We start from the raw sequence: 25,796 nt of genomic DNA on the forward strand, positions 1-25,796 counted from the left end.
CCATAGCGAATAAAAGTTAAACGAAGAAGACACTGGGATACACACAAACTTGTACATATTGACGTCCCTCCTAGCCAATGGGATGACAGGAAGATTCTCGGCGATAGCCAATGGCAGAGCAGCTACTAGCAAGTTTGCATATGCTAAACTCCGCGATCTGCAAGTAGCAGCGGTAGCGTTATTCTTGCCTTTCGTATCTTGAAATTTCTTTCGTAACAAGAGGAAAATTTTCCCGTTGAGATGTGTCGTAACCTGACGTTCGTAAGTAGAGACGTTCTTAAGTAGAGGTCCCACTGTAATTCCCAAATCTGGTCATCTTCTGTTGCATTAAAATAGACTTACATTCAAATATGGGGGGGCGGTATATATTTCTTTATTTAACCTTGAACGTAATCAAAATAACCTGAAAATGACACAAAGAACCAAAGGAGTGAGACTGTTAATGGCTGCCGTGAGGAAATGTGGCGGTGTTAAGGATCACGTGAGGTGTGAACTAGAGACGGAAGAAGGCCAGACGGCCTGTTGTATTATGTTAAATGGGCAGGAAACAAATGGATACTTTAGGACTTTTACACTGTCTCTGGTTTAAGCTTTAGTCTAGACCAGTATAAATTTAGGAAGGAATTACAATGGAGCAAAAAGAACGATATGGCCTCACTTGTTTTCCCTTCTAAGAATTGATATAGATATCCTTTCTTTCTTAACTGCTGCTTATCCTTTTCGGGGTCATGGCAAGGGTACTGGATCCCAGCTGTCAATGGTTGAAGACGGCTCACGGCAGGACATTTGGGGCATTTGGGGGGTCCGCTACCATGCTCAAGGGTACCTTGGCAGTGCTCTGAAGGTGTCCAGGCAGTCCCCTACTACCAGAGCACCTTCTGTATTTTGTCTGCACCGGGGTTTGAACCGGGAACACTCTGATTTAGACACCCTCCACTCATAAATCCAGTATTTCCAGTGTGCCTTAACACTATTTGTGCATTCTGAACAAATATCAGATGTTGACAAAATGGCATGATTGTTTTTTCCCTCACAGGAAGCGGCAACCATCGCTACTTCATGGGTTACCTATTTTTCCTGCTCTGCATGATCTGCTGGATGATGTACGGCTGCATTTGCTGTAAGTAGAGCTCTTCATTCCTTTGCTCTTCGCTTGTCTGTCGGTACCTCTTTGATTTCCTTTTCTCCTGCCGTGCTCAGACTGGAGGATCCACTGCTCCACCAGTTATGCCAAGGATGGTTTCTGGCTTTACCTGACCCAGATCGCCTCCTGCTCTCCATGGATGTTGTGGATGTTCCTCAACAGCGTCTTTCATTTCATGTGGGTGGCGGTGCTCATCATGTGTCAGCTCTACCAGGTTTGGATCCCAAAGAATATTTGCAACAGAGCAAACTCATTTCCGATTCCCAAAGTTAACCGACTTTAACTTTCCCCTCGCTTAGATCGCCGCTTTGGGAATCACCACGAATGAAAGGATGAACGCCCGGAGATACAAGCACTTTAAAGTCACGGCCACGTCGATCGAAAGCCCCTTCAAGTAAATGCTCTTCTCTTGTTTACGTCAACTGAATCCTAAATTAACCTTCAGTAAATTCTACTAGTCTCACCTCCTTCTCCCCTTCCTGTTCTCCAGCCACGGTTGTTTCAGGAACCTTGCAGATTTCTTTGAGATCCGCTGTTGCGGCCTGTTCCGGCCCGTGACGGTAGACTGGACCACACAGTACACAATAGAATATGACCAGACGTCTGGCTCAGGCTACCAGCTGGTGTAGAGGAAGGACCCCCCCCCCCCTCTCCTTCTCACACACCAAGTTCATATCGGAGCAACGCTTTTCCCAGGAGCGCTTCTTACCACCCTCCCACTTTCGGCCATCCTGCCATCACCGATCAAACGACTTTAAATGAAAATTAGGACAAGCATGTGGTCATTTCACCGATGCCCCGCCCTCTCGTGCCACCACATTTATTCCAGTTAGTCCATCATTAGACGACACTACTGTGCAGTTGGAAGCCTCCACCGCGCCTCTTCTCGAGCCTTTGGGACGCTGCGTTGCTGCCAGGCTAAAGTGGAGAAGAGAGGAGTTCCCGAACTCAAAGCTCTTGACTTTAAGAGACAACGCTGCAGAGCCGGCAGCGCCAGGAAGTGGCAATATCGCTCTTTTCCCCCTATTTATGGCGTCCCTGTTGATGTGCCCTATATGTTATTTGACTGTATGGTTCAAGAACTACGGTGGACAAGGAAGCAGAAGGATTTTTTTTTAAATCTTTATTTTAATATAAATGCGTTTCCACATGTGATAGAGATAAGGGAATGTTGTTTTATCCTCTTTATTTTGCACCACGATGAAATTAGAGCTAGCGAGGACTCGTCGACCCGTCAGAGAAAGGTGGAGCTGCTGGAGGAGGATGGAGGATTATTTTTTTTGACGGTAATGAGCAGGAATCGTCTGGTTTGCAGTATTAAATAGATCGGTTGGGAGTCCTCCAGCACTCTGCTTGAGAAATGATACTACAGACAATGTGATACAGGAGTATTTATTTTAAAATTATTTATAGATGAAAGTTATTATCTACTAGCTCCATCATTCTTGGGTTTTAGCCGATTATGTTTTTTTTAACGGTGGTTCAGAAGTCTTGCTGTAGATCTTAAAGAGCAGCAGGTGTATTTATAAAAGGAAACTTTTTGAAAAAGCAGCAGCAGGGCGCATTAGTTTACAAGGAAGGTTCGTTCCGTGCTTTTTTTATTTTTTTTAAGTCTTATTTTGTCTTGTCTGCCTACAACATTGCACTGATTCTTTTATCGCTTGGATTTCTTTTCGTTTCGTTCGTTACTGACGAGGACCCAGCAGCGCCACTTCACACTGATGCTTCCATTGTTTACAGAGGAAGAGGAGGGGCCTATCAGACATCACTTCCTGTCTGCCCCCACCAAACGAACGCGGGGCAGCAGGATGGACTCAAGTGTAGAGAATGTGCATCTGTACATAAACGTGTTTGTCTGTAACCGTTTCTTTCCTTCAGTGTTAGTTGACGGTGCGCCTCGGAATTTTTAATAATTTAATTTAATTTGGGACGTTACTTCTAAAGGAAAGATACTCACACGGACTGTACTCAGAGCGTATGACTGTCGCTTTTCGTGATGTCCCACACTGCTGTCTATATGCATTTTAACCTCCTAAATACAAACCGCCACTGCATGTACGATGCTGGGGGCCGCTGGGCTCTTCTCTTCACCCCCGCTGTCGCCATGGTGACAGCCCCAGCGAAGCCACGTGTCTGTATATAGTGAATGTTATGTATTTGCAACTTTTCTGCATAGCGTTCCGTTTTCTTTCCAAACCCTTTCTTAGATCCAGTGTGTTTTGTGGAAGTCTTCTCTTCAGTGGGCTGGATTCTCCGTCGCCCCCCCACCCCCCGTGCAAGTGTGTAATATATTTGAATGTTCATGCTTGTGGACTTTTTTTAATGTCTGTCATATAGCGCTGGGTTTGTTATACCACTGGATGTACAAATTGTAAAGCAAAGATACTAGAGAACTAAGGCAGAAGCCAATTTTCTGTTGTTTTTTTCTAAAAGCTGGAACGTGGTCATGCAATAGTTTTAAGGAGTAGAGGGAGGTTATATAACGGCGACGCCTCCGAACGGTCCGGGCCTCATGTTTGCATCGGTGTAAGGGGACAGTTATGTCTTCATCCCACATCATTTCCTCATCTGGCTCACGCGGCACTGTCACCCTCCTCAGCAGCTAGGTTTAGGTTCATATCAGTACCAGGAACCATGGTTTTCCAACATTGCCTTTCAGGGCACAGCTCAGCTCATCCAGGATGACTTTTAAATGACTTGTCTTCACTAGTTCTTCCAACAAGTCTTTTGTGTCTCCACCCTCATTTCACAGCATTCTTTTAGGGAAAAAAAAAAAAGGCAAAGCACATAATCATCTCCAGTGCCTCTCTGCCCACCTTCAGACGTCACTGTAACACCACTTCAGATGTAAACATATGGGCATGGTTCAGTTTTAATGGCTTTAATAAAAAAAATCCAGTCACATCTGAGCAAATGGTTTCTTAATGTTTAATTGTTCCACCATGAAAAGGTTTTACAGAAGGAAATGAAACATGAATGATCAGGGGTTCTGTCTTCACTCGGTGTGAACCAGAGCGCCGGCTCCTTGGCCGTAACCGAAGCCTTTAGGCCCAAAGTTCTTGCCGTAACAAGCTGCAGAGGCAAACAAAAGATTGATTTTAATGACTATTATTTGCAAACAGCCATGAATACATAAATCCGGCTTGATTAAAACACTACACACACAAGTACACCTTCTATTCCCTCATTTTTCTTCTTCCCAACACAAAACTACATGTGGAAATCGCACAACAAAAAAATATTTCTACTCCTTGACATAAGGTAGCTAACCAACGGCGTTTGAAGCGGATGAAACGAACATGTCAGGTTTATTTTGGCAGGGAATCAGTCGTTCCTGTTAACATCTGGTGTTTGGACGCGACTCGACAGCTTAGACGCGAGCGCAGCTGAATCTGAAACACCTGCGTGTGTGCATGTGTCACGTCAACGTGTGTAATTGAACATAAGCTCACTCGTCCCTGGCGGCTTGCTTTAAAAACACCTTTAGTCATGTGAAGGCGGGGGTCTGTTGACAGCATTTACGGAGGTAAAAGATAGTGTTTAAAAAAAAGAAAAGGATTCAGCGTCGTCCTTCTATCTTCCGGCGACACGTGGCGGCCGTTTAAAATATCAATTCGATTTTCCGGAGACAATAAAATCATCTGGAAAATAGCGACGGTCCTCCGTTCTTAAATGTCAAGACTTCACCTCGAGTGTTTCAGCCCACCTTTGCAGTAGATTTCTCCGTCTTTGTCAGCCACAGTAGTCGAGTCCAGGCGCTTGCCACATTTCAAACAGTTGAAGCAGAAGTTATGCCACGGCTGTGGGGGGGGGAGAGTTTTTATCATTACAGTTTTATTACCTACTGGTTCTGAATTTTCTGCCTGGTACGACAGAAAGCCCGGCCCTCGATGACCGGATCTGGGCACCCGTAGCCTAGAGGGATTCTACCAGTGAAGTTTGAGGTTCTTACATTCGAAAGCATCTAGACATGACGGTGATCAGGACGTAGATAAATGGGATCAGAGGTGGGGAAACAACGGGACACATCTTTTTTTTTTTTTTTCAGGAGGCAAATTCCTGGTGTTTTTCCTGCATGTCAATATCAGCTGGAAGGGTCTTCTACTGACAGCAGCTAGTAATAACCCATCACGGCTTCAGTCAAGAAGGATTTAACACCTTCTTTGTACCAAATTCAGTCACGCACACCTGCGGGACCCCGGGTAGCACACAAACACAACACCACTCATGTTTTGCCCCCACTGACCACCGCATGGCTTCATTCTTTCAGCCTCCGCAAATACGACGGCAGCGCCACAGGTGACGTGGCTGCACGCTGCCAGCGTTGCCATGGTGAAAAACAAATCCGTTTTCTCGCCAAGACTCCTAACTTTTACAACTCGGCCGCAGCGTCGGACCCTCACCGAGGCCGTAAATCCTGGCTGATGTAATGGTGTAAAAGGAAAACTGGGCTTTTTCCAAAAAAAGAATCGGACCCAGAATGCAGTGCAGATAGTGTCACTTTTATGAGTCTGAGTCTCAATAAAATCTGTAAATCTTACTCATGGAGGAAAATCCCAAAGGTCTCTGTGTGTGGGATCTTTGTGCACAAAGTTGTTAGTGTAAGCGTCATTTCTGCTGTTGTTTGCATTTGTAACAACAAATATATGCATGATACTAAGGAGGGATGATGGAATGAGTGACTCGACGGCTTCTGCTACCTTGCCCGCCGCCACGATCCTCTCCGCTGCGTAGACAGACTTCTCGCAGCGAGAACATTTCTCGGCGCCCCCGAACTTCTGTGCAAATTTGGATGGGTTGGGGTTGGTAGCGCTTTTATGAGTCTGTGGCCTGAAAGAAAAACAAAGCATATGGCGTATTATAGAAGAAAATGGAGGAGTTTGCTCTTTTTAATACTTTATAACAGATACCTGTCTTCAGATACGGTTTGCTCTCTGAAATACCCACCAGAAAAAAAACAAAAGTAACACTTCCTGTTAGGTATGGAAGGAACTCTTATCTTTAATAATGATCATCAAAGAACCAGCAGCAACTATCAGTCAGAAAATATCACAGTTGCATAACTCAAAAATGTTCCCTGATCCGGAATGAGAGCAGAAGTAAACCTGCTGTAACCTACTCCGCTGTCCACTAATTGAAGGGTGATAGCCGGCCTCAGAGGCCCCTGAAAGAAGCCCTTTGTGGCTGATGATAGAAAGGGGGGGGCCCTGTTGGTTGGATAAAAAAACTCTTTCATAAGAGGAGTCACCTGACTATTTCTGTAGGTGTGTTGGTGACAATGAAAAACACAAAGTGAAGCTTTTAGAGAGTTAGGAATAAGAATAAACTACTGGAAAACATCTGTATTTGCACACCTGATTTGCTTCTGAATTCACTCGCCCCACTGCAAGAACCCCCCCGCACACAAACGGCCTGTCTCGCTCCCATCTCCCAAGATGCCCTTAGTAAAGCTTCAACTCTGAGATGTTCCGGAATCCAGTCGAACTGAAAGCAATTTGTGGTTCTCGATTCTGCTGCGTCTAATTGGATCCGTCTTCAGTGGATTTGTTGTGCATCATCCCAGCATCTGGAAGCAGTTTCACGCTGGGGTGGAAGGCAGCACAAGCCTCGAGACAGCGGCCACCAAAACGACAATGCAATGCCTCTACTTACGAATGTCTCTACATGCGGAATTTTCAGGTTACGACACGTCTCAGCGGGAAAATATTCCCTCTTGTTACGAAAGAAATTTCAGGATACGAAAGGCAAAAATACGCTACCGCTGCTAATCGCAGCTCGTGGAGTTTAGCGAACGTAAACATGCTTGTAGCTGCTCTGCCATTGGCTATCGCCTAGCATCTTCCTGTAATCCCATTGGCTAGGAGGGACGTCAATATGTACCAGTTTGTGTGTATCCCAGTGTTGTCTTTGTTTAACTTTTATTCGCTATGGACCCCAGGAAAGTGATGGAGAAAAGAGAAAAAGAAGAAAAGAAGAAGAAGAGAGGTTTTTTGTCCATACAAGCGAAGCAAGAAATAATAGAAAAGCATGAAAAGGGGATGCGTTTGGTTGATCTCGCCAAAGAATATGGCCGTAATATATCGGCGATCGGCAACAAAACAAAAGGAAGCCCTAAAAGCTGCGACTCCTTCCAAAGGACTCTGTCATTTCGAAGAGGAGGTCGGCCGTGAATGATGAGATGGAAAGGTTGATACTCGTGTGGATAAAGGAGAAAGAAATTGCTGGTGACATAGTGACCGGGGCTATAACTTGCGAAAAGGCAACCGCCATCTATAATGTTTTGATGCATTTTTATGATTTATAAAAAAATTATGTCCGAATTATTGGGGGCTTGGAACGGATTAGGGGATTTACATGGAAAACGCATCTCTACTTATGTAATTTTCAGGTTACGAAACAACTTCCAGAACCAATTAATTTTGTAAGTAGAGGTCCCGCTGTACCAACGTTCGCTTGGTGACATGGCATTGGGAGCACATGCACCAAACACCTTCGCTGTTGTCTTGGACAGTGACGGGACATGAACACTTACTCTTCGTGTTTGATCCCCAGGCGCTCTCCTTTGTCCATGTTGAGCGTCCCGGCCCCCTGACCATAGCCATAGCCCTTGGGGCCGTACTTCTTCCCATAGCAGGACTTGCAGTAGATCTCAGTGTCGTGAATAGCCACTGTGGTGCTGTCCAAGCCCTTCCTGCAGACCACTGAGGACACATACGGCAGCGTTACAAATGTCTCTCTACGCACAAGCTAAGGGAAGTGAGATTTCCAGTGGTGGCCCTGCTTCAGCTCTCAGCACTATTTCTGTTCATAGTCAGAGTCAAAGAGAAAGAATGTGATATGTTTGAAGCTGAAATACGTCTGGCTGTTTAAATATTTATAAGTTCATCGCTGGCTGTTGAGATCATCTGAATTCTTTAGACGCTGATCTGCTCTGCCTGGTTTCATGGAACCGACCGGACAGATTTGCCTATTAACGTCTCCCTGGTGCCGTACGCTCCCGTTGGAGATGGCAAAATGTACTTCAAGGACGCGTCTCGGTGTCACAGTACAAAGAATGCTGTCTGTTTGTGATCTGTGTGACATTTCTGCGAAGACCTTTTAGAAAATGGAAAACCAAAAGACCTCAGGACATGGAGTCCCCCCCACAAGCATGCCTTTGTGAGGAGATACACAAACTGGTTTTTTGCGGCTCCACTGGTTGTGTAATCCTCCTCTCTACAGATCATTGTCGGTGACATTTGAAGGAGGGTTGGGGAGCGGGACCAGTCGCCCACCTATCAAGCACCGACAGTAACCCAGTGTGAAGACAATAACAGGCGGCCAGTCAGAGAAACGTCAACAACAGCTCCGCTTGAAAGCGGGGAAAAACTGAGCCCACCAGTCATCTCTTTTATTGAGTTCTCTCTATTTGATCCTCTGTTTTATACACAGACGCCACAAGATTGTGTCAGGATCCTCCAGCAAGAGTATCTTCAGGAAAACATCAACAAGGGTGAACGCACTGTTCATAAAATGGATTATTATCTCTTCCTGAAGGTTTCTTCAATATGAGATTATCAACATGCTGCACAGTTTTGAAGAGTGATCTCAAATGGATGGCCTGTTTTGGGCCATCCATCCCTTAAACTCCCCCATATGAACTGTGCCCGTAGTTTATGATGTTGGGTGACCTTGAGTCTATAAGTAAATTCAGATGGTGAGCTTCAACAAAACTTTTATAATTCCTGAGAGTCCATCCAGAGGTGGTTTTCCAGCTGTACTTACTGCAGAGAAAGCACTTTTTGTGGAAGAACTTGCCGTCACACTGCACTTCCTCGGCATGGTAAACGGTCCCTTGGCACGCTCCACACTTGTTGCCCCCTCCCCAGTTTGGCATTGTTGTTTTTCTAAGGACAGGCAGGAAAATAGTATCACACCGGACAGCTCATTGCAAACGGATCTTCGTCACCATGCCGGACTCCTCCTCCACATTAAGGCACTTATTCATTTTTTACGGGAGTATGTCAATCACAGTTTTAGGGGAATTTGGTCAGAATATTGCAGGTTTTTTTAGGTCATCATTTTCAACTACTAAATCAGTGCTATAAGCTATTTGGCCATTGTTGTCAGCTACTAATAGTAGTGTCTATTTATAATTGTAATAATGGAGTATTTCAAAATAATCTAGTATGAGACTTTATTGTTTATCGGCTAAAGAGAAGCTGCACTTTAGTCCGGATGGTATTGATCGAACAACTCAAAGTACTGACACTGGAATTTTCAGGTCGAAAGACGACAATGAAACTGAGCACGACTGACCACACCCTTTTCCCTTTTCTATTTGTTTTCACGCACACCAGTTCCTACTGGAGGAACTGCAGTTGTGTGTCCTTGTGAGTTCCTCCGTGCAGCAAAGTTCTCACTCAGGCTGCAGCTTACAAATCTCATGCACGTCTCTTAATTCACCCTTACATTTTAGAAATCTGACTTTATATGGTGTCACAACACTTTTCAGATCGAAGCCAAATCCCAGCTTATATATCGACGCCAAAGATGTTGACCTAAACAACCATATGGACTAATACCCAAAGGAATGTATCAGGATGGAATCCATCGGAGAGCGTGAGTCTCACTGAAACAAACATGTTATCACACAGACGCCACATGATGCCAGAACTTGCTCTCTGACACACACACACACACACACGTGCACATAATAACAGTGTGTTCCCTCTCAGAAAATGTCATCTCATGTGACATTCCATGCCACACAAATTTGAGGCGAAAAGAAATGTGAGCTTTTTTAATAACCTGAAAATGAAAAGGCACAAAGCCATTAATCTTGCAGGCTGTAAAACTTCCCTCCAGCTGGATTAGAGAGTGTGGAACAGACTGAGTGTAACAGGGAGCCAAGGGCCACAACGCAGAACTCTGTGCATAATAGTGCGATTAGAAGTTCATGGTTTAACTTTGTTATTTTTAGATCACTTATGTTCTAACACAGAGAGCCGGTTTTCAGTAATCTTTCATCATGAAGGCAGTATTTCAATACTGAAGGCAAATATTGATCAGATAAACTTCATAAAACTGGGAACCATGTGGCATGATCTGTTACCTGAATGTAAAGGTAAAAAATTCGATTCGCTTACGGTTGTAAAGTTGGCTCGTCTGAAAACTTTACTTATATCTCTCATTGTTAGCGTTCTTGCGCGATTACTGAGGCTTTTATTTGCCACCTGTTGTTGCCACATTACATATGTTAACAATATACTGTATATACGGTTGTTGTTTAAGAATATTTCATGGTTTCGTTGGTGTTTTACGCGTTAGTGTGACTATTTAGCATGACGACCGAAAGCGTTTAACCCAGTTTCGACTAATACGCGCACAAAAAAGAATTAACAACTACTCGAAATCAACGTTGACTATAAAATTACAAAATATATGCTCTTTATTATCATTTAGAATAACTACGTCAAATTGTAGAAAGTAACTGTAAAAGCAACAATGTGCGCATCACCTATCGTACGTCACACACCAGTCTAATATTCACATCCATGCCCCAGCTTTTTATTTAAATGTTATTACATTTCTTTAGAATTTTTTAAAACGTTACCTTGGTGTTTAGATCAAAACAGGCGGGTTCAATTCCAGCGCAATAGAAGTTCCCCTTTAGCGGCGACAGCAAACTATAGTCTGAAACAATTCAGCAAAGTTAGAAAATACGTGGATATGAAGGAGAAACCCCTCCTTCCGAGGGGGCGTGAACACAGCATTGTTGCCTTCCGGGCTGTCGGAAATAATTGTGAGGGTGAGAAAAGGAGTGTGTGTGTGTGTGTGTGTGTGAGTGAGTGTGTGTGTGTGGGGTTAAAAGACATTCTGACCAAAGTGCAGACACTTGCCAATAAACATTCAACTTACACAATTTACTCTCGCGTCACATAACGTTTTTTCTGCTTACACGTTACACGTGCAATGGCGTAATTAATATGTAATGTCATTAGAACATTCCAGAAAGGCTCTATACTACATGTTTCATAAAACACACTTAACTTCCAAAATTTACAATAACAATACACATTCTAGCAACCAGATTTTTAAAATCTGTAAAATAACTTTTTAATCGTAAAGCATTGCCATTATTTCAGAATCCAATATCTATGCTCTTATTTTCTTGGTGTGGAAATTCACCATTCATTTATGATCATGTCAAATAAGTGATCTATATTTCTGGAACCACATAACTCAAGGGATACAACAAACACTCAGGTCAGTCAGCATTGTCCATTTTTAATTAAATGTGGGTGTGTGTGAGACTTCCAAAAGAAAAGCAATTTAACTTGTAACTATAAAATGTGAGATCAACATGGAAATCTACTAAAACTAACAGTGTAACATTCATTATTTTAACAGTGAAGCAACATTTAACATTCCTCACGTACACAAGAGTCTGGTCACAGTGGAGGATCAGTGCAGCTTCTCAGGATAGACTACAGGGAAACCTGAAAACTGTCCGAATACATGTCAAATAAGGCACCGAAACCCAACTGCACCAGCTGATAGAAGACTGGTCCTACTGGAAGTCTTCCAGCTAAAACTGGGATCATTCTGCTACAACATACAGCACAGAAGTTACTTTCAACAGATAAATTAGGGAATCAACAAATATTTTTACAGTACTGTGAAATTTCCAAAATCCACTTTTACCAAAGTATTCAAGTACCTGAGAGCATCATCACATTGTCTTTTAGTCTCAGAGCTAACGGATTAGCTTAACCATTTAGCACGATGGTCACAGATACTCTGAAAACAAACAGCACCAGTAACATTTGTCCTCCTGATAAGTACAGTCCCTAAACATACTCTGCTGGTTGTAAACATTTTAAGGCTTTTGTGATTTTCTCCTCAGTCACATCCAAATAAACCGAGACAGAATTTTTTCTGAAGATAAGTAGAAAAGATTATGACACCTTGATGCAAGCAGATCTGAAAAGAGGAATCTAAAGACAATCACTTCACATATGTGGCAAATATTGGTCACTTAGTGCTAAAAGCCATTACAGTCCCTGTAATCGACATATATTATTTAAAATATAAATAGGAAATGGGCTATACCACAGGAAAAAAAAGGGATTTTGGCAAGATTGATTAGGCCTGAAACACAAAAAGCTGTTACCAAATTCTACCACAGGAGGGCGCTGCCTCACAACAACACTGTATCACTTGTTCTAAACTCAAGTATCAAGTCCCGTAACTGAGCCACATGGGATAAAAACGCCCAATAAAAGGTTCACTTCAACTCGAAATGTAATTTGCCATTAAAGAACCAGGGACCAATTGTGATATCTTTGATTTACAAAAAACACGTTTGAGAAAATTTATTCTTGAAAGTTCTTTGGACAGGGTTGTATTTCATCTTGGATCAATGTGCTCATGCAATTCATCTACACTGTTAAAACACCAACAGGTTGAAACCATATTCAGACACCTGAGTGGTAAGAAGACGTGTTAGTCTAGCTAGTTGGTGGATGACCCACGTCCAGTCTCCTCTGCACCGAGCCTCTTTTCCTGGCTGCAGGCACAGTGACGGCTGCACTTCCCAGTGTGCCTGGCGTTCGAAAGAAGGCCTTAGAAAAAGATGACGTCGCGTCGTTTGGAGTCTGTGGGAAAAGGTAAAGAAAAGGTTGTAAGACGGGGGCTAACTGGTGCATCATGCGCCCCAGGAGAGTTTTCATTCATTACATTTTTGAGTCAATTATTGTCTTATTTTTAAATGAAGATGAGTCATTATTACTGGTACAATAATCAATAAATGTGTTTGCAGTTAATGGAAATCTCCCTACCAGTGGCTCTGGTGTGCTAATGTTGACAGTCTGATGAGGGCCAGAGGGGGAATTGGGAGTTCCTGTCAGTGAGCCCTGAACCCTGCTGTGTTCTGGAGTGGCTGGCGATGGCACCGACGACCTCTCGGATCCGGCTGCTATGTTGTAAGGCACCGCACCCACCATGAAGGGTGGCATCACGCTGGGCAGACTGAAGCTCAGTTTGTTGTGGGAGCTCTGGGCATCAGAGAGCTGCTGGGGCAGCCCTCCGGCCACCAGAGGGTAGTGCGACAGTGCTGCGGAGGGCAGCACGACGTAGGGCACCGCCAGGGTGGGATTAAGTCCCATCCCAGCTGGCGGTTGCCCAGCAGGGATGAGAAGATTCACACCATTTAAACCTGTGGGAGATGGTGAGGACAGCAGAGGCGTTGCAGTTTAGATGAAGATTTGACCTTCACCGTTCGGAGGATTTGTTTTAATTCTGCCACATGCACTAATCTGCGTCCCCCAGTTCAGCACATACCTGCATTGTTTGGTATATAGAGGTAGTGTGATGTTTGTGGGAGCTCTCCTGGACCCTCACTTGGACCCCTCTCCCTTGCAGAAGTGGTCTGGGAACATTCTTCTCCTTCAGCTTTATTCTACAGGGACAAACGGTGTGAATAAAAAGGACTTTCCCGTGTTTGTTTGTGTGCCATTACTGCTTCATTACTATTTCTAGTCAAATACCCAGTTATTCCTCACCATGTCACATTCCTTCGCCCCAGATGGGTGCCTCTTGCTCACCAGTGCCTCCTCTTCATCCGCCCTCTTCCTCTTCCCACAGTCCACACTGGGTGACCTCTGGCCTTCTGCTGCCCGATCCTGCCTGTAAAGCATGACCACAGAAGCCTGGGACAGGGCCGGCAGATAGGCCAGGCAATGGGGCGCGGAGGATGCAAGGAGGGGGTGCTCGCCATGGAGGGCGGGCACCAACAGGGTGGGATTACTGCCGCCGCGGGAGGGTGTCTGCAAGGTGGCCGTGGGGCAGATCCTGCAGAAGAGGCGCAACATTTTAGAGGCTGGGAAGCTCATGCAATTAGTGCGAAAACAGATCATCAGTGCAATATTTTGTCTAGTGCAGGCATGGGCAAACTACGGCCCAGGGGCCACACGCGGCCCGTTAAACGTTTTAATCCGGCCCGTCAAACTTGAAAAATTAAATGAATAAACCTTGTTAATGTTATATTTTCACTGCAATTCTGGTGTTTTCCCACTAGAAAAAAGACAGTCAGGAGGAGAGTGATGGTGATATCCTGAAGGATAACAGAACTTTCAGCGCTTTAAAATAGAAATGGTTATTAATTTTTATTAAAAAGGCACATTTTATTCATTTGATTTTAAGTGTTTTAAGACTCATTCCAAAGTCAGATATTTTGTTGTAATGCTTCTCTTCATTTTCATTTGAAATTAAAGCACATGTTTTCTCCATATCCCAAGATGTGTATTTTTTCTCCAATGAGGTGAGGTTACCAAAGCACTCCATCCATCCATCTGCTCCTGGTCCGGCCCCTTTGTCAAATGTTAGAACCCATTGTGGCCCACGAATCAAAATGTTTGCCCACCCCTGGTCTAGTGGCTTCTCTCATCAGTTTAAACTCACTCGGTGCCGTTTCCAAACGGCGGCGCACATACGGTCCCGTGACTGGTCCTCCTGGAGTAATCCACAGCTTGGTTGAGTAGAGCTGCATCACAAGGAGAAAAAGGTAATTAGTCCACAGTCTGAAAGGCTGACGAGCTGCCGGGGCGACGGAATATTCGGTGATGGCGTTAGCTTACATCTCATCTCTGGTCTGGGGCTGCACGGCGCAGAGTTGACCTGGCGCTGGACGGACGCGGGCGCGGGCGCGCTGTTGAAAGAGGCATGCCGGGTTATCTTGGCTTTCCTGGGGTCCTTTTCTGCAGATGGCTGCGCGGCCACCGGTAGGGCGATTGTTGCCACGCCGACGGTGCTGCCTATTGATAAAAGGCAGACGTGTTTTGAGTTAGCGCGAGTCACAGTTGTGAAGGGGGGGGTCACCGTTTGAACAACACTTTGAACCCCCACCCGCAGTCGCAGAGCGGGTGAATTCGACCGGACCGAGCCATTTGAAGGCCGGCTTCCTGCCCCTCTCCTCGCGGACGTGGACCTTCTTTATGAGGTTCAGGCTGGTCAGCACGTTTGCGATGTCGTATAACCGTCGCACCTTAGCTGCAGACAAGAAACGGATGCTTAAAACTCTCTCCGTTTGTCACGTAGAAGCCTTCAACACCCTCAACCGGCCTTACTTTTGTACTTGCTGTGGCTGGAGGAGTCCTGACTGTCCTCGATGAGGACTTTGGCCGCTGTGTCCAAGGTGACTGTCTGTGTTTTGGAGACCAGGAACAGCATGACAAACTTCTGGCTCATGATCCGCAGGGACTTGTCTTTCCTGTTGCCAGCAGCTACGAGTGGAAAAAGAAGCTTCCTTGGTCAGAACCACAGTTATTAGTTTAGTACGGCACTGTTCCTGAAAAGCTCCTCACCGTTACCGGAGTCTCCCTCCGCTCCGTCGTCCTCGCGCCCGAGGCTTCCCTCCGTGGCCTCGAGCCCCAGCTCCATGTGAAGGTGGTAGCCCTGCTTCCGCCCCCTCTGCTGCAGCTCCTCCAGCGTGCCCTCCAGGCGCTGGCGACCATACCAGGTGTAGCAGTTCTTCGCTATTCGCCCCACAATCATGAGAGACTCCAGCACGTTGACGATGTCGTAGATGCGCCGACGCTCCACTCCTGACGATTCGGGGGAGTGAAAAGAAAATGACCCGGATGTCGGGTAGGGTATGGTTTCAGTCGCGTTGGCGGATCTTACCGAGATTGGTCGCCACCTCGTCCAGTGAGATCCAGATGGGGCTGTGTGGGGGTGGGTAATCGGGGTAGAGGGCGAGGAACTTTTGGCACAGCAGGCCCAGGCTCTTCTGCTTCCTGCTCGGCTTTTTCTCTGCGTCCTCCTCTTCTTCTTCCTCAGCCTCAAACTGGGCAGACAAACAGGACGGTACCATCTGCGCCATCTAGATGTTATTGGCCAAAATTTGAAATTGGTAAGAGAAAACCGTCCGAATACCTGGGCGGGTTCTTCCACCTCTGCGAAATCTGCACGCGTCGCCGTGTCCCCATCGTTTTCCCGCAGCGTGAACAGCACCTTCTTCTTCTCCCTCTCCCGGATGTCTGGGCTGGCGACGCTGATCAGCATCTTCAGATTCGCCGTCGGCGTCCACGGTTCTGGCAGAGGCTGGTGTTTAACGGGCGTGACGTGGCTGGCGTCGGATTTCATCGGCGACGATCGCCTCCGCTCTCTGCAGATGTTTTCCTGTGGTGAAGACAAGCTTATTCAACCCTGGTCTCAATCAGGTGCTAATCTTGGCCTGATTGGAAATGAAACACACTTAATGGATAGTTGAAATTGTTACAAACTGCTGCATCTTATACCCCAAATAGGGTAGGGTAATAGGTTTATTAAAGAAATAAGGTGCTCACACACCCATATTTTCTCCGGTGTCGTGCTCTACTTTAGGCCTTGGCCACTATATTTGTTCAGAACACACAACACTACTATGGAGCTCTACAACTAGATTGTAACCAGGCAACAAGCAGGGGGTCAACTCACCTTTTGTTCGGACCCATCTTCCTCCTCCAGGTGGACCTGGAAACTTTTCCTTGGGCTTGTGAGGTCTTTGAGTGACAAACATTCAACTTCCATCTGCGGGGGGAAAGGGGGGGTACAGACCCAGAAAGTGTTTAAAAATCAGAACCAGGCCCGTTAATGGTGTCTCAGCGGGATTGAGTGTTGACGTTCAGGAATCTGGAAGCAAAGATCAGTTTAGCGCTATGAACGTCAGCTAATTAGCTTGTAGCAAGCTAATGCTTGCATCCTAATGATCGCTCTTTTTTTAAACGAGTGGGTTCATTCCCGGTTAACAGACATTAGTTTTGCAACTTTTGGTTAATGCTAATAGCTAAAAGCTTTAATTCATGTAGTGTAACACCGTTATATCGAGGCTCGTCGCTATCATAAGATGAAGGACTGGAGTTTTTGAATAACCGAAAAATAATTGTGATGTTAATGCAGGTAATTTGTTGCCAGTTGAGCTTTATTAGCTACTTGGTTAACGTTACCAGGTCAGTTAATGAGCAGGAGAAGCAACTGGAGGGAAAGACTCACCTTAGTCTGGGGTCGAATGAAGGAATTATATTGAATTAATTCGCTTCCGGGTTTAGTGACGGCCGCTAACTTCTGATCGACATATTAATTTAATCCCGTCGATAAAATAAGCAGGTAGACCTCCTTAGCATGTATCCACAACGTCCTAAAATGACTGTCCAGCTAATAAAAATTGTGTGACCGTCCCCAGTAGATTCCAGCACCCCGCTCAAGCTTGTTTTCTGGCGCTCTCTGCCGTCGGGTTACCTTCAGCCAATCACCGTTCACGTGAACTGGGACGCACCCAGCCCAGCCAATCAGAGCGGCCGTTTATGCGTACGTGCGCTTGCTTCGACCAATGCACGCAGACAACGGCCACGCCTCTCCAGTTGTGTTGGCGGGGCAACCGGCGCGCAGTGTCCGAGCCAAAGGAACGGAAAAAAAGCAAGACATCTCACTCTGAGATCATTTCCATTTTTAGATGGGTGGATCTTTATGTAGCCAAAAAATATTTAGTGATTTTTGACCTGATAAACAAGTTATTTCATAGACACATGAAAAACAAAGAGAATGGCTTCCGTTAGTCCATTGGAATCAAAGTGAAGTCTGGATTTATTCAGCTTTATGTCCAACTGAGGAGATGTCAGCATTTGTAAACGATCTTTGTAGTCCAGCTGAGAGTCGCTCCCCAACTCAGTCGCGCCAAAGCTTTAAAGTTTCTAAGTATAGTTACTAAGAAACCCACTATTCATCCTTATCATTAATTTGATCAATTAGGCTATTGTCTCCGTCGTCGGCCCTAATTTATCCGGCGCCTGAGAGAAAAAGAGGGGAGGTGGAGGGGATATTACAAACGGCGCTAATTTTACCTGGGACATAGCGCGAAAAAGTTGTGGAGGGAGAAGTAGCCCCCTTTCTCACAGATATTGTCCCGCCCTGAATGCAAGCAGGGTGCCAAACTTCAAGACACAAAGCTACCCCCTACCATATTAAAATGCAACCCAGAAATACTCCCCAAAGTTTCACTCAATCAATCTGAAACTTAACCTGGTCACATTTTGTTTCGAAGTAAGGTATTATTGCAAAGGTTTGATGTTAATGTGTGTTTTTTTTTCTTCAGTCTTTATCCCAGTTATTCATGAAACCTGTTTTCCTTGGTTCAAGCTATTACATTTGACATGTTAATTAGGGCATTACATTTTAATGACACTCTGTTGGAGTCCAGAATGCGGGCTATAACCATGACGTCACGCCGCTACTGGGGGACCTTATTTGGGTGGAGTGTCTACAGATTTATCTGTTGTTATTAGTAGCACACAATTGCCTGAAGCAGGTATACTTTCATCACAAGATAGAGACATTCCAACATGCCTTAAGCATTTTTTGGTATTATATTGTGAATTTGAACAAGTGAGAATGTAACTTATAGCAATCATTAGTATAATATTACCCTACATAGATCAAAATGGGATTTTTGTTGACTCAAACTGTAATTATAATGAGAATCATGGAGAGATTAGTTCATTTAAATAAAGTAAAATGTATTTGGTCGGTTAAATCAAGATCATGCGTGCGGACAAGTTATTTGGGATTTTTGTTTTTTGAATTTGGAATTTTTGTTTGCCGTTTGGTGATTAGTTCTATGCACTGCACTATTGAGTTGGTAAAACAAGGGATTCTGGGAAATTGTTGAAGAATCATACAGCAAAACAAACCTTACAGGAAACAATATGGGACAATTTACCTATAATATCCCTATTTGACAGACAAAGCAGTCAGAAACTGCTGGGTCTGAGCTGATTGCTGTGTTGTCAGTCAGACAGGTTGGGACTTGCCCTTAAGCTGTGAGAGTAATCTAAAACTGTTTGGGTCCCCCTCCTCCCCTTCAGCTCCCACTGCACCAGTAATACCAGTGTATTGTTCACAGCTCAAGTCTGATTGGTTGGTTAAAGCTTGGCTGAGTCCTAAGATACTAATGAGTGTTTGTTTTCTACTTCAGCCAATAGAAAGGTGCGTGTTTTTTATCTGAGTTTGTATGTATTGCCCAGATCATATTAGATCGGACACAAGGAATTATGACACATTATAGAACAATTCAGAAGCCGCAGTCCTAAAATTTCAGAAAATAAAAAAGATAAATGGTGAATGTGCTATGCTGATATCCTTGTTTTCACCTGCTGAGCTGCAAGAGCAGTAATAACTAAAACATAAACCCATACCTTGAAGTAACATAGTTGAATGATTTTTCAAAAATCCTAATTTGTACAGTATATACACTATATTGCCAAAAGGATTTGACCACCCATCCAAATGATCCGAATCAGGTGTCCTAATCACTTGGCCCGGCCACAGGTGTATAAAACCAAACACTTAGGCCTGGAGAATTTCTACAAACATTTGTGAAAGAATGGGCCGCTCTCAGGAGCGGCGTGGAACTGTCATAGGATGCAACAAATCCAGCCCTGAAATTTCCTTGCTCCTAAATATTCCAAAGTCAACTGTTGGCTTTATTATAAGAAAATGGAGGTGTTTGGGAACAACAGCAACTCAGCCAGGAAGTGGTCGGCCAGGTAAACTGACAGAGGGGTCAGCGGATGCTGAAGCGCATCGTGCAAAGAGGTTACGACTTTCTGCACAGTCAGGTGCTACAGAGCTCCAAACACGTGACCTTCAAATAAGCCCACGTACAGTACGCAGAGAGCTTCATGGAATGGGTGTCCATGGCCGAGCAGCTGCATCTAAGCCATACATCACCAATGCAACGCGTCGGGTGCAGTGGTGTAAAGCACGTCGCCACTGGACTCTAGAGCAGTGGAGACGCCTTCTCTGGAGTGATGAATCACGCTTTTCCACCTTTTCCATCCATTTCGGACTGCATTGTGCCGAGTGTGAAATCTGGTGGAGGAGGAATTATGGTGTGGGGTTGTTTTTCAGGACTTGGGATTGGCCCCTTAGTTCCAGTGAAAGGAACTTTGAATGCTCCAGGATACCAAAACATTTTGGACAATTCCATGCTCCCAACCTTGTGGGAACAGTTTGGAGGAGGCTTCTTCCTCTTCCAGCATGACTGTGCACCAGTGCACAAAGCAAGGTCCATAAAGACATGGATGACAGAGTCTGGTATGGATGAACGTGACTGGCCTGCACTGATCCTGACCGGATCCCGATAGAACACCTTTGGGATGAATTAGAGCGGAGACTGGGAGCCAGGCCTTCTCCACCAACATCAGTGTGTGACCTCACCAATGCGCTAACCGTAGCCTTCCCAGAAGAGTTGAAGCTGTAACAGCTGCAAAAGGTGGGCCGACTTCATATTGAACCCTATGGGTTAGGAATGGGATGGCACTTAAGTTCATATGTGAGTCAAGGCAGGTGGCCAAATACTTTTGGAATACAGTGTAACTGTAACATCTCCGCACGTGCCACTAGCAGGGCATTAAGAGTATTACACTACCCCTTAGTGGTCAGTGGTATAACTGCAGCTATTTAATGATTTAAAAATCCTTAAAACCATTTTAAAAAAGTAAGAATGATGAATTGTGTCATTCGGGACTATGAAACATTTTTACTGGCGCCATTATGCAGTCATGCTATGAAGAAAAAAAGATATAAAACTAAAAGAAAGTAGAAAAAGTGATATATGTATTTTGCAATAAATGTTATATCATATGAAAATTACTTGAATTGGTTGAAAGAAATTCTACTTCATTAAAGAAGACCAATAGTGATAATATTCATGCATCACAAGTTGTCGTCATGCACGTAAGTGTATAATAGTGACAACATTTTCATATTGAATAAATTATATGATATAATATGATAATAAATTATTGATCAAAATGGAAAGCTGTTACAAAATGATTTTCCTGGTATCTGAGATAGAAGTGAAAAGGACTTGAAGAGATGGGCACAACATAACCGAGCTTTCTTAACCAACAAATTCAATTGGATGTTGATTTACTCTACATAAAATTATACATTTCTGAAGTATTTCTTCACCATTGTTTCATTTAAGGCACGGTTTTCTGAGGTCTGTTGGGTAGGGTTTCATCTACACCAGTCAAGGTTTACCTTTTTTTTCCTGACAATGTGGAAAATTCTTACATTCTTTTGAATAATGAAAGGAAGATCTAACGCAATGTGATAGACCTGAAGGTTAATAAAATGTTTTTTTTTATCCAAGGCTAAGCTGTCATGTAATAAAAGCTATCACTTAAAAGGATAGAAAACTATAATGGGGCACAAGTCCATCTGTTTACTAACCGAGTAGATGAAAGGATGAAAAGATCTTTTCTTTAGGAGTCTACTGCCTAATCTCCTCAAAGAAAAAGCTCCAAAAGAATAAATTCACGAAGCAAAACTTCACCACTACTGTGCTTGTCAGTCGCTATGTTGACTGACCTCTGCTGGTCTGTGGGGCTGGTCAGAGGTCATGAGGACTAAACCCTTGTGAGTAATCGACCATCAGATCGCCACAGAGGTTGCCTACATTCATTGTGAAAACAAGGGTTAAACCCTCAACTGCACAATTTTTTCATCCCAGACAAACTTCTCTAATTAAGATGAATCTGGGGCCCCTGTGGGATTCAGAATAGGACTCTGAGCATCATTCTTTGGACAGAAATGGACAGAAATGGCAAAAGTTGCAGTTCTGAAGCAAAATTCTCTAGAATTAAAATAGGTTTATAGTCATCTTGATCTTTCTTGACTGCTTTGGTCCTTTTGGGGTCACAGGGATGCTGGAGCCTATCCCAGCTGCATATGGGCAAAGGCCGGGAACAGAGAAGCAGAGTTTCCAGCTCATTGCAGGGCCCAACGTGAGTGGTTTGAGGCTGGGTACCTTGCTCAAGGGTACCTCAGCAGTGCTCTGAAGGTGTCCCGGCACAACTCCCAAGATTTGTCCACACCGGGGCTTGAACCTGGAACCCTCCGCTTCTCAGCCAAGATTGAGCAACCACAGCTTTAGCTTCTTTATCTATCAAGATTTTCAATGCTAGTGGGGTTTAGGAATGATTCTCAAAACAAATACACCTAAAATGGAAGTAGGTATAGAAATATGGAGAAACATTCATGTATGCTCAGTTGTTTGGCTGTCTGATGTGTTTCTATGACTGATAATAATGATAATAACGGACAAATTGCCGATAGAGGTCTTTGTTCCTACAATGGCTTCAGCATTTCAAAACAGAAAAGTGCGTCATTTCATCCACAGCCTCGTTGTCAGCAGCTGTAAACAAAGCAGCTTTCCTCGGGACTGAAACACACTCCAGTTGCTAAAATTATGGCATCAAAAGAAATGATATGTTGGCTCAGAAATAAGGATCAGCGGAAACAAACATCAACTTTGTCCTCCAGGGGCCACATTTTGACGAACTGATGAATCCATCAGAAGTAGAAAGGCTGGTTTTGGAGTTTTCTGTCTCACCTCTGACTGTCTTACATTCCCCTCAGAACCTGGTGTCGTGGAGGTGCTTGTTGGAGGCCACATATGTGCTGTGAGGAGGAAAAGCCAAAAGTGCTGATTGTGATGACCCTCATTTTACTGTGCACTCAGACAGGAAAATAGCAACTTAGATGGACCCAAATGACTGTAATCAAGTCATTTTGTACATGTACACCCCTACGGGATGTCATTAGAAGTTAATGTTAAAGGCAGCAGCTGCATCAGCCTCAGCCTCAGTATGGGACAAACTGAACCCTCCGTGTTGCTAAAACAGAGAGCCGACAAAAAGCACTGGAAGACTCTGAATGATGTCACTATCCCAAGAAGCTAAAGCTTGTTTTCTTTTTTAAAATGGAATATTTTAATTATTATTAATGAAAATGATGCGTCATTGAATAAGATCCAGTCAAAATCACAGGACTCCCTGGCATGAGATAAGGCTGATAAAGCTTTTGTTTTTGATTTTTAAATCATGCATTATTACTGTATTTAGATGTATGATATGTGTCTTTCCTCTCTTCTTTCTATCCTCCCCCTGCCCTTCCTTTTCCTTACTACTGTTGTCTGTTTGAAGGGCATGATGGCACAAATAAATTTGAATTTTCTTTCTGTATGTACTCTGTGGAGTATGTGTGCCTATTCTCTCCTCTACCTCTGCTCTTGTCTCGTCTCGTCTCCTCTACCTCTCCTCTCCTACCTATTCTCTCCTCTACCCTCGTCTCGTCTCGTCTCGTCTCGTCTCCTCTACCTCTCCTCTCCTCTCCTCTCCTCTCCTCTCCTCTCCTCTCCTCTCCTCTCCTCTCCTCTCCTCTCCTCTCCTCTCCTCTCCCCTTCCCTCCTCTCCTCTCCTCTCCTCTCCTCTCCTCTCCTCTCCTCTCCTCTCCTCTCCTCTCCTCTCCCCTTCCCTCCTCTCCTCTCCTCTCCTCTCCTCTCCTCTCCTCTCCTCTCCTCTCCTCTCCTCTCCTCTCCTCTCCTCTCCTCTCCTCTCTCTCTACCCAGCCCCCCCATCAGCAGGAGGGTCCCCCTATATGAGCCTGGTCCTGCTCAAGGTTTCTTCCTGTTAAAGGGGAGTTTTTCCTTGCCACTGTTGCTTATCGGGGGTCAGGCCCTGGGATTCTGCGCCTAGAAACAATTTTGATCAAAAAAGACACTATATAAATAAAGATTGATTGATTGATTGATTTAAGTGCATTTTTCGTCAACCTCAAAAATATTCAGAATTCTTGTTTGGCAACAGCTGTTGTGAGAAGAATTGAGGAATGTTGACAGGAGAAGAAGAACATGAGAATTCAAAAGTACTGATGCTGCTTACAACCAAGCCCAGCATCCAGATGTATCCTGTTGGTCAAGATTAGAGAAGTTCGTTAAGATGGGTGGAGATGTCAGAAGGCGATGAGATATGAGATCTTGTTTGGACACACATTCTGTTTGCACCAATAAAAGAGGTGAGCGAGCAGCAGACGAACGGAGTTGACAGAGGAAGCTTGAACTGCTGTTCGGCTCCCCCTTGCAAGGCACTCTTGTTGTTTGCGTGGTTACTCTGAGTCTGGTGAACGAACAGCGCGGGTGATCAAAACTTCACCCTCACACTGTTAAATACCTAAAACGTGAGATTCTTAAGTTTACTTAATTCTCGAGGCGGATTCTGCTACAGTAGCAGTAATATAGTTTTATGTGCGCCGGGGAGCAGCGATATTCAGCCAGAATCCTTCAGTTTTGGGAGCACTGCTTTAATCTCTTGATGTTTCTCTCCTCTGTGACAGACCTGCACTTTTCATTGCACTGGAGCTAATTTTGTGCCAAAGCGCTGACCTGAATTTTGATGTGGAGAATTGGAAACAGGCGTTAATAACCGCTGCCTCTTTCATGTTGGCGCCACCGTCGCCCTACAGTGCCGACTTGGCGCTGACTCCACACTGTCCCCCCTGCTGGGAGGCGTGGCATATGAAGCAGGTTCCCTTAAACATGCCTGAACTCTAATCTCTGCTCACGTACGTCATCAATGAGATGAGGCAGGCGTCTCACCACAGATGCAGACCGACGCTCTCGCCGAATCATCCACAGAATGTGTCTGATTAAACAGATTAAGAGGATTCTGGAGGGTTGATAAGTCTGGTGCCCTATAAATAAGGTGTTGTGGGCTTTACACCTTTCTCTTGTGTAATATTCACCAAGAGGAGGGTCCTCCCACATGAGCCTGGTCCTGCTCAAGGGTTTTTTCCTGTTAAAAACGAGCTTTTCTTGTCACTGTTGCTTGTTTGGTGGTCAGGCCCTGGGTTTATGTGTGTTTATGAGACAATTATGATCAGAACTGGTTCTGTGATTACTACTGATATGTGAAAAAAAGTGAAGTTGATGCTGATTATAGTCCCTTGGTGACAGACAGTGTCTCCGTATTGGTCAATCATGTGCCAGTGGGCATACTGAGGGATACAGGAGCAGCACAGTTCTTTTTGCTGTATGGTGTCCAGCTTCTTTCTGACGGCAGCACTACTGGAACCTGTGTTGGTTAGTGGGTTTGAAATGACTCTTGCCCAGGTGGCGCTACGCAGCCTCCATCTGTCTTCCAGAGTGGGGGTCACCTGGGATGTGGTGGTCGGAGCTCTCTCCCACTGCCAGGTATTTCTTTCATCATGGGCAATGGCTTAGCTGGTGGTGAAATGAGGGATAATGCTGTTGATTGTCACAGCTGTGGGCAACCCCCCCCTGAGTCCTAGTTTGCCCCGCGGACCTGTGACAAATCAGGACCATAACGAGCTCCCTTCTTAGTTCCCGGCCGCCAGTGAACCAAGCACCTGCCCCAGCAACCGGCTCTTTGTGCCTGACCCAGTCAAGATGGAGGTCATGGAGTGGGCCCATGCGTCTCGGCTGGCCTGCCACCTCGGAGTGCGCTGGACGGCGGGTCGTCTGAGGCAGAGGTTTTTAGTGGCCGGCAATGGAGGAGGATATCCGGGAATTCGTCAACGCCTGCCCCGTTAGCATCCAGCAGAAACAGCCTTCCCGGTCCAGGACCAGGAGAGCAGATCGTGCCAGACCTCGGAGGCCCAAACAGGACTTGGGATCGGAGAACAAGAGCCGTGGTTTGGAGTCATCCGGGTCACAGGAGTTCGGACCCCTCCGCATGGGGGCGATCCTGGAAATCTCATGGGGACGTCGGGGGCCGTTCCTTGAGGGGGCGGGGGTTCTGTCACAGCTGCGGGCAATCCTGCCCATGAG

At 45.0% G+C, this 25,796-nt stretch overlaps 3 protein-coding genes and 1 long non-coding RNA gene across 5 annotated transcripts in view; 2 read left to right on the forward strand and 2 right to left on the reverse strand.

Moving 5' to 3' along the window:
- Positions 1-4,053, forward strand: part of zdhhc17 (zDHHC palmitoyltransferase 17) — an 18,185-nt gene extending 14,132 nt beyond the window's left edge. The window contains exons 14-17 of the mRNA XM_029825276.1: positions 1,037-1,120; positions 1,201-1,358; positions 1,444-1,538; positions 1,635-4,053. Coding sequence (XP_029681136.1) covers positions 1,037-1,120; positions 1,201-1,358; positions 1,444-1,538; positions 1,635-1,773 — 476 coding nt within the window. The 3' untranslated portion in view covers positions 1,774-4,053. The remainder of the gene's footprint in view (positions 1-1,036; positions 1,121-1,200; positions 1,359-1,443; positions 1,539-1,634) is intronic.
- csrp2 (cysteine and glycine-rich protein 2) lies at positions 4,053-10,894 on the reverse strand. The gene is made up of 6 exons (XM_029825277.1): positions 10,740-10,894; positions 8,909-9,030; positions 7,677-7,845; positions 5,845-5,974; positions 4,851-4,944; positions 4,053-4,216 (listed from the first exon to the last, which is right to left on the reverse strand). Exons 2-6 carry the CDS (start codon positions 9,018-9,020, stop codon positions 4,140-4,142), a joined length of 582 nt encoding a protein of 193 aa, XP_029681137.1. The 5' UTR covers positions 9,021-9,030; positions 10,740-10,894; the 3' UTR covers positions 4,053-4,139.
- LOC115246544 (uncharacterized) lies at positions 9,517-13,069 on the forward strand. 2 transcript variants are annotated; one of them, XR_003885670.1, is made up of 3 exons: positions 9,517-9,745; positions 12,591-12,795; positions 12,948-13,069. It is a non-coding gene; the product is annotated as an uncharacterized lncRNA (long non-coding RNA). The 2 variants fall into 2 exon arrangements; XR_003885669.1 differs by lacking the exon at positions 9,517-9,745 and adding an exon at positions 10,121-10,250.
- Positions 12,389-17,376, reverse strand: e2f7 (E2F transcription factor 7). The gene is made up of 13 exons (XM_011613169.2): positions 17,159-17,376; positions 16,604-16,696; positions 16,061-16,306; positions 15,809-15,971; positions 15,490-15,729; positions 15,253-15,408; positions 15,032-15,175; positions 14,764-14,940; positions 14,588-14,669; positions 13,690-13,978; positions 13,469-13,586; positions 12,967-13,343; positions 12,389-12,783 (listed from the first exon to the last, which is right to left on the reverse strand). Exons 2-13 carry the CDS (start codon positions 16,694-16,696, stop codon positions 12,637-12,639), a joined length of 2,232 nt encoding a protein of 743 aa, XP_011611471.2. The 5' UTR covers positions 17,159-17,376; the 3' UTR covers positions 12,389-12,636.
- Between the last annotated feature and the right edge of the window lie 8,420 nt (positions 17,377-25,796).

Source organism: Takifugu rubripes, chromosome 18 (genome assembly GCF_901000725.2).
Source record: "Takifugu rubripes chromosome 18, fTakRub1.2, whole genome shotgun sequence".
Lineage (NCBI taxonomy): Eukaryota > Metazoa > Chordata > Actinopteri > Tetraodontiformes > Tetraodontidae > Takifugu > Takifugu rubripes.